General features: G+C 44.9%; 1 protein-coding gene across 3 annotated transcripts in view; it reads left to right on the forward strand.

The window, feature by feature from the left end:
- The window catches only part of PRCP (prolylcarboxypeptidase), a 50,605-nt gene that overhangs the window by 29,873 nt on the left and 4,848 nt on the right, over window positions 1-15,884 (forward strand). For all 3 annotated transcript variants that reach the window (XM_075919459.2, XM_025189238.3, XM_089775769.1), the window contains exons 5-8: window positions 875-1,032; window positions 3,158-3,330; window positions 7,871-8,035; window positions 11,242-11,429. In XM_075919459.2, the coding sequence (XP_075775574.2) occupies window positions 875-1,032; window positions 3,158-3,330; window positions 7,871-8,035; window positions 11,242-11,429 (684 nt within the window). The remainder of the gene's footprint in view (window positions 1-874; window positions 1,033-3,157; window positions 3,331-7,870; window positions 8,036-11,241; window positions 11,430-15,884) is intronic.

Genomic DNA, 15,884 nt, shown 5'->3' on the forward strand with positions numbered 1-15,884 from the left:
CAAGGGAGTTAGTAGAGTTGTTTGTAATAAATGTGGTCTTTACCTCAGCAAGCAGACTGACCAGCTGTTCCAAGAGTTGACTACTGGATGCTGTCTTTCCTTGGACAACTTCACTTATCATGGGAAGGTTTTTTTGGTGACTTTGCTTTGTAGTGCCTGAGGCTCTCCTGCCACAAAGCTAGCATCTGCAGCCTTCTGTGGCTTTTGTGACCTAGGCAGCCACTGCTGTTTTGTACTGTGGATTACTGTTTAGCTTTTGGCAAAGGATTGTCTTTTGGTTATGGCACTGGTCTGAGACAGGAGAGCTCTGAGTTCAGTGCCTCCGTAGACATTCATGTGACCGTAGGTAAGTCACTTAGCCGCTCTGTGCCCCAGAGTCCCATCTTTAAAAATAAGATAATAATTCTCCCACTCTTTGTTTGCCTTGTTTATTAAGATGGTAAGGTCTCTGGCAGACTGTCTCTTTATTTTGTGTGTGTGTGCGTGCATGCACGCGCACGCGTGCGCCTACTACACCAGGCCTGATTTCTCAGTTGGGGTCTCTTGACACTATTGTCCAAATAAATATAAACATACACAAGCTAGCAATTTTAAAAAAAAAATCTGTGACCTAGTATCTGACATGGCTAAAACTCCCACTTGTTTTGCACTCCACCCTGTGGAATATTTTTGTAAATGTATGTATTGTTCACGTAAATCTCAGTCAAGAGTGCATGTCCCAGATGAATTATAAACATCTATTTTTAGACACTTCTAATTACAACAGGAAATTTGTGAGGGAAGCATTGCCATATGGACAGAGACTCATTATTTTTAGAGGTGCTAGACACACATGTTTCACCAAACAATCTTGTCTTTCTGTTTCCATCCATAGAGCTCTTGCAGCCTCTGCCCCAATCTGGCAGTTTGAGGATTTGGTACCTTGTGGCACTTTCTACAGTATAGTGACAAATGATTTCAAAAAGAGTGGACAGTGCTGCTCAGAGAGCATCCTGAATTCATGGGAGGCCATTAACCGTGTCTCCTCTACAGGTAGGAAGTTGGCAAGACCTTTTTGAAATCATGCTTTTTAAAGGATCACAAAGTTCAAGCAGTTTGCTTAAAGAGCATCATTGTAAATTTTCTGGCACTTTAAAGATTAACAGATTTATTTGGGCATAAGCTTATGTGGGCAAAACCCCACTTCTTCAGATGCATGAAGTGGGCTTTTGCTCAGGAATGTTTATGCCCAAATAAATCTCTTAATCTTTAAAGTGATATAGAACTTCTGGGTGTTTTTGTGGATACAGACTAATTAGTAGGGATGTAAGCGATTAGTTGACTACCCGATAAGCATAGGCATAAGCTTATTGGGTAGTTGAGTTGATTAGTCGCTCCCCCCATGCCTTGCTGCCTCTCTATCAGAGGCAGCAAGGGGAGGAAAACAGGAGCCGGTGCTGGGTGGAGCTGGCTTAAAAGCCGGTTCCCCCTCAGCATTGTCTACACGGGGGGAGGGATAGCAGGGGAGGCAGAGCCCCAGTGAGAAATTCCGCCAGTGGGGACTGAAGCAGCTTGAGTCCCTGCTCGCCCCGGGTTCCCTGCTGCGCTGCCTCTGCCTTGAAATGTGGCAATAGCCCCTCAGGGCTCTAACTACATTTCAAAGGCAAAGGTGCAGCCAGGATAGCGAGTACCCCACCCTACCTCTTATCAACTAATTGAGTAGATGACGGAAATTCCATCAACTACTTGATTAGCTCTTTAATCAAATTTTAACATCCCTACTAGCTATCGCTCTGATCAGTTTAAATTTTGAAATTGCACAAAGTGTGAGAGATTGTCATGTGTATCGTTCTTTTTTTAACATAGCTTTTACATTAAAAATAGCTTTTTAAATGAGACAATTTAGAATCGGCTTTGAAGGTGAAATCAGACACAGGTAGAATATGTTATCTTATCACATGGAAATAGGAACCCCCCTCCCCCCCCCCCCAGAAAAGCTTCCATGCTGCTTGAGTTCTAGATTTGTTCACTTTTTTTTTGCAGTAGCCTAACAGTCCATGTTACATCTGCATGCTCGGTACTGCAGCTAGTTTTTCATGGAAAATCACTAGGTTGTTTAAAAGTGACAAAAAATAGCACACATTAGTCTAGATCTAGAGAGTTAAGCCATTTCTTTTATTTGGAATGGGTAAAAGAAAGCTTTGCTATCACTGGAATGCTGTTTCTGAAGTCTCATGGTATCAACCTTTCAAAAATGGGAAGGTAACTTTAAAAATAGACCTTTCTGATGGCATAGCATATGGTTTGTATTGGTTTTATGGGGTGTAAAATCCAAGTCTAAATGTTCCTGACCACTGGCAAAACTTCAGATCTGGAGTTCGATTCAGATCAGAGTTGTTTTAGGAATCTGTCGCATTCCAGCCTGGTGCAGAGTAGGAAGGAAGGCAACATCCTTAATTTCATGAGAAAAGGTGAATGGAGGGGAATGGGAAAGATCTTACGGATTATCTGTTTGGTTTTCTGTTTAAACTAGCTTTAAAATAAACAGAAAAGGAGGAAGGGAAAATCTTATTTGGACATTGGCCTATCCATCATTATGTGTTAGGGTGGAGCAATCAGGTGGGTTTGCAGCCTATGTAGAGATGAAGAATTTTATAATTTATTTTGCTGTTCTAGTTCAGGACCCACTGGAGAGATCAGTATTATAAGTTGGTTTATAGAATTGGAAAACTGAGGCAGAGGGATTCTTAGTCAGGCAAAACAAGGGAGAAAAGGGCAAGCAGAATCCTGAGTTATCTACTGACGGCTCTCATGTATTTAACTAGAAGGTTTGATCTTTCCTTTCAGAAAAGAAAGGCTTGCTCTGTGGTGTTCACTATGTTAGACACCATGTTCTCCAAACACCAACCAGATTCACATTAACCTAATATGCTTAATATGCACTATCCACATACCCTCCCCCCCCCCCAGTAATTCATTCACTGAAAAACACACTGGACCAGATTCTGCTTTCAGGAATGCCCATGTACTCAAGAGGAAACATCAGTGGATTAATTACACATTAGGAAAAGAAGTTGCACTAACTGTGGCATATTTCGGGGCCTTACCATCCATAGCCTTTATGATGTATGACTGACTCCAGGGCATTAACCACTAATCTATATGTCGTCTTGCTTAGATGATGGTTTGAAGTGGCTTTCCAGCGCATTTCACTTATGCAGCCCATTAAAAACCAAGCAAGATGTTGCTGTGCTGAAAGCTTGGCTAAGTGAAACATGGGTAAATTTGGCAATGGTGAACTATCCATATAAAGCTGACTTCTTACAGCCCCTGCCAGCTTGGCCTATTCAGGTAAGTGAGTGTCTGCTTCTTCTATAAATGATTCGGCTTTAGGCTGGGACAAGTTGATCTACTGCAAATTGCTGCTTTTAAAAAGTTAAGAAAATCCAGGGTGCTCACTGACTCCGTGAAATAATAGGTTGTCTCAATTAATATATTGTGTTTATCAAAACTCGTTACAGGGCTTCCTGTTTAGGCTCCCTGCTTAGGCTTGCTGATGGGAGTGTATAGGGGGCAACTGCCCCAAGGCCTGGGGATTTAAAAGGGCCTGGGCCTCCCAGCCACTGCCGCTACTACAAAAGAAATGGCAGTGGCCAGAGTCTCAGGCAACCCAAACCCCACCTCTTCTGCCTGAGGTCCAGCTCTGACCCACCTTGTACAGGGTCTGGCACGCTGTTTAAAGGAATACAGTTTTGAGTATGACAAGGTTGCACATTTAACTACTATATTTTTTTCCATTCCTATAACAGATGGCCAGCATCTAGTCTTCAGTGCATGTATCTGGCTTTGGGTTGGCCTGTGGTCCTTTTTCTTTTGACAATCATGAAAGGGAATTTTAAAATCAGCTAGCTGTCACCTAAAACCATCTTGTTCCAGTTTGCTCTTTTTAAACCTTACCACAAACCTGAGGGCAATTGGCTTTGCCAAGTGATCATGTAAAAATGGCACTTTCTGGATCATCAGTGTGGTTTGCTGTCCCTATGTACATGAGTCACAACTGCTTGATTTTAAAAAATGTGTTACTTCTTTGTTACTTGTGTTGGCTCTGTAGAGCCAATCTTCCAACCCAAAACTTTTCTCTTTCACCAGCTTTGTTGGAAAGTGGCTTTTGGTCCTTATTTTCCCTCAGCTCTACTCCTTATTTATACCTTCATCTGCTATGATCTCAGCTACGGCCTTTTCCTCTGAAGATCTTTCCATAGCCCTCTGGTCTTCTGAGCCCCAATGTGCTGGCACTAGATTGTTTTTGCAGCTGTGGTCTGACCTCCAGCCTGCAGCTCTCCACATCCGCTCCCTCATTTGCTAGCCCTACTTACATCGAATGCTCCTGGCCTCTGAGCCTCTTCTTGGTCTTGTCTCTACTCTATTAACCCCTCAATGAATTCGTCGGAGTCACTTCAAGCTACTGTATACGTATTACCAATAATGTACAGTAGGTAAAATTAAAGTAAATAAAGTGAATACTAGCATTATCTTCCATTAAACTGCAATTTTGAACAGAAAAACAGTTGATCTCCTTTAGTAGGCAGGCTTGGTTTTATGTGCCATATAAGGATTTGATCCTGCTGGAAAAATCTTGCTAATGTGGGTAGTATGGTTTATGTGAAGGGGACTAATTACACACCTAAGGACTTCAGCTCATACTGAGTAGTCCCTAAGGCATGTTCCTATGGATTTCAGCATGAGGTACTACACTGAATGATCAAGGATGTGAGCAAGAGGTTTGCTGAATTGTGTTCTTGTGTGGTTTTCATGTCCTTGCACTGTGTACTGTTGTGTTGTGTTGTTGGCATTGGTAGGCTTGACTTGATCTGGCTTGTTAGCAAAAGCTGAAATGTGCATGCAAAAATAACCATAGATTTGACTAGTGGAAGGGAAAAGGAAGGAAAGGCTGGCAGAATGGAAAGTCGCCTGTCCTTAGCGGCTCTCCCAGCAGCATAAATACCCTGAGTTTGATTTCAGTCTCTTGTCTGTGTAAATGCAATTTGAAGGATCCACTTTACCACCTGACTCCCATCCCTGAATTTCCTTTGTTATTGATAGAGCTCAAAGGTTTGAGTGAGCCACAGTCACTCAGTAAGATGAAATAGAAAATCCTTCTGTTTCTCTTGGCACTTCTAATGTGTCCAACCTCTGTGGGTGGCTTAAGCTGTTTAGGTACCTTCTATGAAATGCGAGCTCTAATGACAAAACTAATGTGATTAGCTGAGTAAGAGGGAGAAGGGTATTGAGAGCTTAGGGCAAGAAAATCTGTTCAAATAGCCGAATGTGTCTACTTAATCCTTTCTCTAGCGTGGGTGGATGGTGCCCTCTGGGAAGTGATTGGTCTCTCAGCCGCCACCCCTGTGCTTAGTCTAGAGAGGTAGGGCTGTCTGCAACTCTTTAGACTCTCATCCTTGCCTTCTGCAGTGCACAAGTGAGTTTTCAGAACCTTTAACTCTTCAGAAGCAAGCTGGATAGAGAACTAGCCAGTACCTCTTTTGTAATGAAAGCCATGCTGGGGCTCAAGCAGTTACCTGCTGGAATTCTAGCAATTTTTTTTACATTCATAACTGATGTAGCAAACCTACGAATTGCCAACCCTAGAGCTGCAGGGGCAGAGTCCTGGCAAGTGCTGGCGCAAAATAAAGCATTGGAACAAGCCAAGGTGGAAAACTCTCTTAATAATGATACAGGTTGCACCTCTGAAATCCAGCCTCTCCTAATGGCAGGAGGGCCAGAGGCAGCAGGGCTGGAGGAGCACCACAGCAGTGCTGGGGCTAGGGTCCTAGAACCCCAGCAGCCCATGGCAGTGCAGGTCCAGGGAACCTTGGCTGCCTGCAGCAGCACGAAGTGGGGGCTGAAGAACCCCAGCCAACTGCAGCAGCATGGGGCTGGAGGCCGAAGAAGGCCGGCCACCCACAGTAGCATGGAGCCATGGACTGGAGAGCTTCAGCTGCCTGTGGCACTGCGGAGCAAGGGAAACGTGACCATCCACAACAATGCAAGGCCAGGCTGGGGCTGGAGAACCCTGGCTGCCCATGGCGTCTGAGTCGGGGGCAGCAGCAGCACAACGGACAGCTCAGCTGGGGAGACCGTAAAAGGCGCCAGAGGCAGGAGGACAGTTAGCTCCAGGCAAGTGGCAGGGGACACCTCCCCCTGGTTCGACAAATTCTCTCACTCGGGACCAGTTAGGTCCCAGTGGTGTTGGACCAGGGCGGTCCAACCTGTAGCAGAACAGTTGGTGACTTACCTTTCCTCCTCCTAAGGATAGGCCTAAGTACATTCCTGCCTCCTGTGAGCTAACACAAGGTAAAATCCTAGTTACAAAGAGGAGTTAACCTCTACGTCGACCTGCTAACTTGTGTTAAAACTGCTCTGGGGCAACTTGGAGTTGACTATCACCTGCTCATTCACATTAAAACTCTGAACTGCCTGAGTCTGAAGGTCACAGCCAATTCTAGGGTCCCTTAACCTGTACTTCACTAACTTGTGCTGAAACTACTAACGACCTCTTCTTCAGTAGGGGCTGACTGTGTTTTAGACACTGTGTTAGCTAGCAGGAGTCAAAACACTCCTTTCCATCTGGTGTGCATGCCTGCCTTACTATATGTTACACCCACTTCTGAGCACCACCAACTTCCAGCAGCTTCCTGGGGAGTTAGAGCTGCTCTCTGCATCCTTCAGGGAGCTGGATTGTATGCCTATGTCCCCCAGAAATCTGGGGGAAAGAGGCTAAGGGGAGAGGAATGTTGCACAAATTTTCCTTTCCAAATTTCTTCCAGGTTGTGTTTTTCTCGTGGGGACAGGATATGCACATTGCTCTCCCTCCAGCACACACATTCCCACAATAAGCTACAGAGCTGCCCTCAAATTATGAAGGCCTCAAGAGGTCTGTAGGTGGCCAGAAGTGCTTGCACAGACACTGTGTGACTTCACAACTGCTGCAGGTCCCTGGTGCACTTCCCCCTGTCTCTGGCAAGAGCCGCACTGACAGATTCTCAGTGGGTTAAGGATGGGTTTGGATGAGGATGAGTTGGGGGTCTGATGGATGTGCCCTGGCTCTCCCCACTCTTATCATTGGGATGCTCAGTCTTTGCCCTTCCTCATGTAGGTCTCAGGCCTAGGGAGAGCTCTCCGTGGAGCAGGAAGTGAGAAGGGAGCTATGCTCAAGGGTCTTCTGTTTGAGAAGGGGGACAATCTGTGTGAAGGCAGATCATGGTGTGATAGATTTAACCCTGAGCTACAAACCAAGCCCAGCATTGATTTAATTCTCCAGCAGCACCGTGCCTCCTTCCAGTGTTTTCCAGAGCTGAAGAAATAAGAAAACTGCCAGAGTAATCAAAAACAGGATCACTTTAAAAATGAGAAACTTCCTAATTTATGTTATAGTAGCATTTGGAAGCCCCAGCCATGGATTGGAATCCCATTATGCTAGATACAGCGAACTTATATTTTATGAGACAATTTTTATCCCAAAGGAACCCCAAATTATTTATTAACTTCTCTATCTAATTATAAAACAAAGTATTTTATAAAGCAAGGGAATTGGATGTAGAAACCTCTAATGCAGTATTAAGATTGTATAGTTGAAATAGTCAGGAAATTCAAAATGTCATGTCCTACTAGCAAAATTAACTCAGCTGCACTGCACATGTTATATTTTATAGGTGCATTATTCTGATTTATTTAAGAGAATTGTCTGTCTGTGTAATATATAACATCAAATAAAATGGGTGTCCAAGAAATACTGCTGTTCAGACTGACAAAATGTTCAAAAGAAAGCAATCTTCAGGGTTCGTCAGTCTGTCTCAAACTTCATTAGAGACTTTTCCCCTTTCTCTTGCTATAGGTAGTTTGCAAGTTCCTGAAGAATCCTAAACAGCCAGACAAATTATTGCTGCAGAATGTTTTCCAGGCAGCAAATGTCTACTACAACTACTCAGGAGCTACATCGTGCCTTAACACATCTCAGAGTGCTACAGGAAATCTTGGCCTGATGGGCTGGTACTATCAGGTACACACATAAACCTTTCCATAGTATTCAAAGTGACAAACTTACTGCAAATTCTCAATTCATGCTGTCAGAATCATTTAACTTGTATTAATACATGGCTTCAGATCCTTGACCGATAGAAATTGGCATACCTCCACTGAAAGATCAACACCAGCTGTGCCCGTTTGCACCACCTGAGTGTCAGACTTTTTTTTTTCAAAACCAGGTTGGTCCAGAACTCAATAGAAATGTGTCAAGGGATTATTTTTAGCTTTTGTGAATAGTCTTGGCCTTCCCAGCTTGAAGGCCTCGCCTTCCCAACAAAGAAGTTTGTGTTAGATGATCTGTATGAATTAGATGATGAGCTTAAAACATTATTTCAGTCTTCATCTGTGAAATTGATTAACAGAACCTGAATGTCATCTTGAACTGGTATGTATGATGGTAACAGGGTGGAACCTTTGTAATGACATGAGGAATATGTCTTGGTAATTTGCAGATGGGACAGAGGGAAAATTGGTCAGAATGACAATAGTGAAAGTTTACAGCACTTGTCAAGTGCTTTGAGCCCTAAAGACGAAAATGGAAAATCAGTATCAGTATCCCCAATTTATAGTGGGGGGACTGAGGGTATGTCTACACTGCAGAGTTTTTCCGGAAAAACTACCATTTTTTCAGAAAAACTACACTTACGGCCACACTGCAATTGGGTTCTTTCAACAAAGTCGAAAGAATGGAGAGGTTTTTCCCACCATAGTAAACCTCTTTCTATAAGGAAGAAGCCTTTTTCCAAAGAAGGTGTGTGTGGATGCGGAAGAGAGGATTTTTTGAAAGAAGAGGCCTCCAGGAAAAAGCACAACGTGCCCTGGTGGCCACTCCATCCACAGTAATCACAAGCGAAATGCGAGATAGCATCCACGTTGATTGGATGCTATCTTTCGAAAAAGCGAAAGTCTAGACATAGCCTGAGATGCATAGAGGGGAAGTGACTTGCATGAGGTCACACTGCAAGATAGTGGCAGAATAGGGAATAGAACCTGGGGCTCCAGGACATTGGAACACCAATATTTTTTTTGTAAGAAGCAAAGCAGGAAAAAATAAACCACAACCCCCCCTAATTTGAGTCCATGTAAATATACAAGGGTAAAGTGATTCTGGTTTCTTCAAATTGAACCACTTCTGATATGTCCTAGCTAGTAATATGGAGGTCAGTGGGTCAACAGGTATAGGAAAAGCAAGCAGTTTGTGGGTCAGCATCTGCATTTTAATATGTAGCAAATATTTATTGTGTTATGTATTCCATTGAAAGAAGTCCTCCTTTACAGTGCAGTTACAACCACAACTAGTGTATTTCAAGTGTCCTAGGGTATGTCTACACTACAGCGCTAATTCGAACTAAGCTAATTCGAACTAACGCATCCAGACTAAAAAACTAGTTCGAATTAGCGTTTTGCTAATTCAAAATAGCATGTCCACATTAAGTGGACCCTGAACCGGGGTTAAGGATGGCCGGAAGCAGTGCCGGCAGGGCATCAGAGTAGGACTTAGAGCGTGGACCTGCTGTCTCAGGCTAGCCGAGGGCTGTGCTTAAAGGGACCCGACCCCCACCCCGGACAGACAGTTCTCAGGGGTGCCCCGCTTGCAAAGCAGTCCTGGCTTGGATTGCCCGGAGTACCCACACTGGGCACATCACAGCACTTGGCCATCAGACCGGCTGCACTTGCTGCAGGCTGCCATCTGGAGAGAGGGCTCCAGAAGCCTGCAGAGCCAGCCCAGTCCTCCCCATCGGGGGCTCGTACCCCATTCCTCCCTAATCTCCTTCCACTTACCCCTCCCTAGCCCCCCTTCCTGATGTACAAAATAAAGAAAACGTGTGGTCAAAAATAGAATCTCTCTTTATTGAACAAAACTCGGGGAGACTGGGAAAAGGAGGTGGGAGAGGGGAAGAGAGAGGCTGGGAGAGGGGAGGGCAACTAAAATGATCAGAGGTTTGAAAGAGATCCCATATGAAGAGAGGTTAAAGAGACTGGGACTTCTCAGTTTAGAAAAGAGGAGACTGAGGGGGGGATAGGATAGAGGTCTATAAAAGCATGAGTGGGGTGGAGAGGGTGCAAAAAGAAAAGTTCTTCATTAGTTCCCATAATAGAAGGACTAGAGGACACCAAAGGAAAGGAATGGGTAGCAGGCTTCAAACTAATAACAGAAAGTTGTTCTTCACAAAGCAAAGAGTCAACCTGTGGAACTCCTTGCTGCAGGAGGCTGTGAAGGCTACAACTAGAACAGAGTTTAAAGGGAAGTGAGATCAAGTCATGGAGCTTGGGTCCATGGAGTGGTATTAGCCAGGGGGTAGGAGTGGTGTCCCTGCCCAAAGTTTGTGGAAGGCTGGAGAGGGATGGCACGAGACAAATGGCTTGGTCACTGTCTTCGGTCCATCCCCTCCAGGGTCCCTAGGGTTGGCCGCTGTTGATAGACAGGCTACTGGGCTAGATGGACCTTTGGTCTGACCCAGGACGGCCATTGTAAGCTCAGGGCTCAGGGCTCAGGGTCGGGGGTCTCAGTGGACCACCTTGATTTTCATGCACACCTGCTCCTGGGTGGCCAGGCTGGCAGCTCTCCTGCCCTAGAGGGCCGCTTTCCTGTGCCTAGTGCGGAGGTCATGGACGAGGTCCACAATGTCCGCACTGGACCAGGCGGGTGCCCGCCTCTTGCGGTCCTGGGCAAGCTCCCGGGAGCCGCCAGCCTGGTCCCGGTAAGAGGTGGAGGGCTGGGGGGCATCGGGTGGCTGGCTCGAGCCGTGCCAGGTGCAGGGTCTGCTGGCTGGGTGCTGGCAGGCTTGCACCTGGCACGGGCACCGTAGTCAGCCCGTGCCCCTTTAAGGGGTCCGGGGCCGGGAGGGGGCAATAGAGTTTCCCTGGTGTTGGCCGGAGTGGCCACCAGGGAAAGCTGGGGAGGGCTAGCCTCCCACTAGTTCGAATTAAGGGACTACACACCCCTTAATTCGAACTAGTAAGTTCGAACTAGGCTTAGTCCTCGTGCAATGAGGTTTACCTAGTTCGAACTAAGCGCTCCGCTAGTTCGAATTAAGTTCAAACTAGCGGAGCGCTAGTGTAGCGCCTATCAAAGTTAATTCGAACTAACATCCGTTAGTTCGAATTAACTTTGTAGTGTAGACATACCCCTACAGAGGCCACTAGTAAGCTATCACATTCTCCTGCTCTGCCTTCCAGGCTTGCACTGAAATGGTGATGCCCATGTGCACAGATGGGGTCAATGACATGTTTGAGCCGAGCAAATGGAACTTCCATGAGTTCTCTGAAGAATGCTTCAAACTGTGGAAAGTGAGGCCTCGCCCTTCCTGGATTCCTTCTGTGTATGGAGGGAAAAACATCAGTTCACACAGCAACATTATCTTCAGGTGAGCTTACTTCAGCCTCTGTAATGATCCCTTTCCACCAGCATAGGTTGCTGGTGGGGATAGAATCTGGGGCTTTGAGAACCAAAACCACAAACCTGCCACTTATTGTTTCACCTAATATGTAGCCATAGCCAGGAGCCCCTGGCACTCCTCAATTTCCTCCTCCGTCAGTGGCTGAATCAGGACGCCTGGGGCAGAGCAGCTGGGGTGCTGCCGGATTGGTCCGGAGCGGCAATGCGGGACCAACCCGGCAGCCCCCAGCTGCTTTACCCCAGAGGTAGGCAAGAAAAGCCTGGTCTTCTGGGGGGGGGGGCACTAGCTGCACCCCCCCCCCCCCAGCAGACCAGGGAGACGGGGGTGGCAGGACCGCCCAAGTCCTCCACGGCTTTGCTCCGTCTCCCTGGTCTGCTGACCTGGGAGACGCGCTAGGGCTGTCCAGCTGCGGGCGTGCTCCGTGGCTTTGCTCCTGTCCCCCTGGTCTGCTGGGGGGGGTCCAGCGGCTTTGCTGGACCCCCCCAGCAGACCAGGGAGACCGGGAGAAGCTTTTCTCGCCCCAGAGGTCACGCGTGGCGACTCACCGCCCGTGAGCTCCGGGGCGAGAAAAGCCCCGTTCGTAAGTGCGGATCCGCGTAAGTTGGAGACTGCCTGTAATGACTGAAAGGTAGCTAATGTGACACCAATATTTAAAGAGGGCTCTAGAGGCAATCCTGGAAATTACAGCCTGGTAAGACTTCAGTACCGGGCAAATTAGTTGAAACAATAGTAAAGAATAAAATTGTCAGGCACGTAGAAGAACATAATTTGTTGGACAAAAGTCAACATGGTTTCTGTAAAGGGAAATCATGTCTTACTAATCTATTAGAGTTCTTTGAAGGGGTTAACAAACATGCAGACAAGGGGGATCCAGTAGATATAGTATACTTATATTTTCAGAAAGCCTTTGACAAGGTCCCTCATCAAAGGCTCTTGTGTAAATTACAGTGTCATGGGATAAGAGGGAAGGTCCTTTCATGGATTGAGAACTGGTTAAAAGACAGGAAACAAAGGGTAGGAATAAATGGTAAATTTTCAGAATGGAGAAGGGTAACTAGTGGTGTCCCCCAAGGATCAGTCCTGGGACCAATCCAGTTCAACTTATTCATAAATGATCTGGAGAAAGGGGTAAGCAGTGAGGTGGTAAAGTTTGCGGATGATACTAAACTGTTTAAGGTAGTCAAGACGGAAGCAGACTGTGAAGAACTTCAAAAAGATCTCGCCAAACTGAGTGATTGAGCAACAAAATGGCAAACGAAATTTAATATGGATAAGTGTAAAATAATGCACATCGGGAAGAATAACCCCAACTATACGTACAGTCTGATGGGGGCTAATTTGACTATCACAAATCAGGAAAGAGATCTTGGAGTTATCGTGGATAGTTCTCTGAAAACTTCCACACAGTGTGCAGCGGCAGTCAAAAAGGCAAATAGGATGTTAGGAATTATTAAGAAAGGGATAGAAAATAAGACACAGAATATCTTACTGCCCCTGTATAAAACTATGATACGCCCACATCTTGCATACTGTGTACAGATGTGGTCTCCTCACCTCAAAAAAGATATTTTGGCCTTAGAAAGGGTTCATAAAAGGGCAACTAAAATGATTAGGGGTTTGGAATGGGTCCCATATGAAGAGAGGCTAAAGCGACTGACTTTTCAGTTTAGAAAAGAGGAGACGGGGGGGGGGGGGGATATAAAATCATGAGTGGTGTGGAGAGGGTGAATAAAGAAAAGTTATTTATTAGTTCCCATAATAGAAGAACTAAAGGACACCAAATGAAGTTAATGGGCAGCAGATTTAAAACTAATAAAAGAAAGTTCTTCACACAGCGCATAGTCAACCTGTGGAACTCCTTGCCAGAGGAGGCTGTGAAGGCTAGGACTATAACAGAGTTTAAAGAGAAGCTAGATAAATTCATGGAGGTTAGGTCCATAACAGGCTATTAGCCAGGGAATAGAAATGGTGTCCCTGGCCTCTGTCTGTCAGAGGCTGGAGAAGGATGGCAGGAGACAAATCGCTTGATCATTGTCTTCGGTCCACCCCCTCTGGGGCACCTGGTGCTGGCCACTGTTGGCAGACAGGCTACTGGGCTAGATGGACCTTTGGTCTGACCCAGTATGGCCATTCTTGTATTCTTTTACAGCCCATCTCTTAGTGTCTCTAATGTGTAGACTGATCCTTCTTTTAATACTAAAATGAGTGGAGTATAAATATAATTTGTAGTATAATCCCCAAACCCACAAACAGACCCCTGTTTCCTAACACGTGAGACAACTCTTTCAGCAAATGACTATTAATCATTTCTTAAGCTGTTCCTTAAGCTGTTCCTTAAGCAGCATTCTAGGTACCAAGGTTGCAATAGGCTTTCTAAAAATCTAGGTACCAAGGTCTTTTTTTAATGAGCTGGTGGTACCATGTGCTTTCCATTTATGACCAGTACCAATTACTGTTTTGCAGTTGGTACCTAGTATCAATTACTATTCTACACCTGGACCTATTACCAATTAGTGTCTTGCACTCTCAGCCCTGTTTGTTCCTAGTTCTGTGAGCAAGGGCCTCTAATCAGTCCTGCGCTAGATGGGCTTATGTTTTAGGCCTTCATCGTACTACAACCGTCATGTTCATTAATCACAAGCAAACAATTCCTTAAATTGAATGAACAATTTGTGGTTCTTGTTGTGTTTTTTCAACCTCTTTTCTTCCTTTTTTTCTACCATTAAATTCTTCACTTATTTTTTTTAAAGATCTGTGCTCACTGTATTTGTGGCTATGAAACAAGGTATATTTTAAAGAGCTAGGTGTTGGCTAGTCCATTTAATCCATTAGATATTAGGTTGTCAATTAATAAACACTTGTTTCCCACACATTTGGAACTTGTGTCCTTAGAGGAGTTCCAAATCTCTGTAGCGATTGCCTACAGCTGGCAATACCTGTTGTGCTATCATTCACATTGTTCAAGTTTCTTTAGAACAGAAACTTCTTTAAACAAATTTCAGAATTAGTCTTTGGGACTCAGTAAATAGCTGTGAATTTTAAAAATAAGGTGTCCTGGCTTGAGACAAGGATTATTCTCTGGATTTCAGCCTATTGTTTTTCTCTCATTTTTCTCTTGCTGTTTCTTCCCCAGCAGGGTATCTGCTCTAAAGAGTGAAACTCTGCTTTAAAGGAAAAATTTATTTAAATGATTGATTCAAAAAGCCCATTCAGTTTAGTTCCAACAAATTGTTACTTGTTTGTAATAAGAGTCCACAAAATTGTACAGTAAGATTCTGCTTTATAAATTGACAGATGAACAAACAAACATTTAAAGCATGTTTAAGTATTAATGCTAGCTCAGGGCATTTTAAATGCTTTGTACCACACGCTGAGCTGTTTCCCTTCTTTCCTTCAGACAGACATATTATAAATACTAAACATATGACTTTTTATCCTGAAGGGCCATAAAGTATCCCTACACCCGCCAGGGAGATGCAGCCGCACATAGAGTAAAATGCAACAGCTGTTTAACTGCATAACAACTCATACAACAGTTTTAGGACAGTGAGTGAAGCATACTATATTGAGAAGGAACTGTTGGGTTGATTTTTCTCCAGGAAGATTGGAATTTGGCCAGGGTACTAGAACTGATGTCTCCACTTGCACAAAAAAATGCCCTGAAATATATAAAAAACAAAAATGGTCTTGACTTCTGCTCTCTGCTTAGCAGCAGTGTCCTACCTAAAGTACCATGCTGGGGGCATTAGTTAGTGTTGACTCAAATCCACAGCACAACTTCTGTAGCTCCTTGGAGCTCTCCCATTCAACCCTCTCTAGCTTGTGAGCAGTACTGGAACCACTGCTGTTGTGGTATGACTCTCCGGGAGAGTGCACCTTCCTTACATCTTTGGTTTTGTGAGCTTGGTATTTGCAGTGACTATTTCACGCTCAGTTGTTTTCTACCAGTGAGCCTTATTGGAAGCTATTCAGTTGACATAGCATAGAAACCTTGCATATTGGTGGAAACCACAGTTTAATCCCATTAACACATGTGATTGTAGCGTTTTTGTTGTGAGTAGCAAATTTCAGAGCTGGGTGATGACATCAGACTATGAAGGCTCCTCCCAGCAGATTCTTCTGGTCTCTAGGGGGAGCTGAGGGTGAGAGAGATGGATGGGCCTGGTCTGAGAAAAGAGGTTGGGAACTTTCTCAATGAGCTGTGTCTTTAGGGTCAAGGCCCTTTAGGAAGTTCTGTTTGCACTGTCCATACTGGACGGTGATGTCAGGGAGAAAGAACTAATGATGGGGGTGGGAAATTGTAACTTTAGATTGGAAACTTGGTGTGGTTTTGTTTTGTTTTTTTGAAAGCCTCACTGGGATCCTTGTCAATGAAGATTTGCTTTGGAACTTGTTGCACAGGAAGCATTTATAACCAAGTAG

Source organism: Pelodiscus sinensis, chromosome 1, assembly GCF_052426305.1.
Source record: "Pelodiscus sinensis isolate ZL-2025 chromosome 1, ASM5242630v1, whole genome shotgun sequence".
Lineage (NCBI taxonomy): Eukaryota > Metazoa > Chordata > Testudines > Trionychidae > Pelodiscus > Pelodiscus sinensis.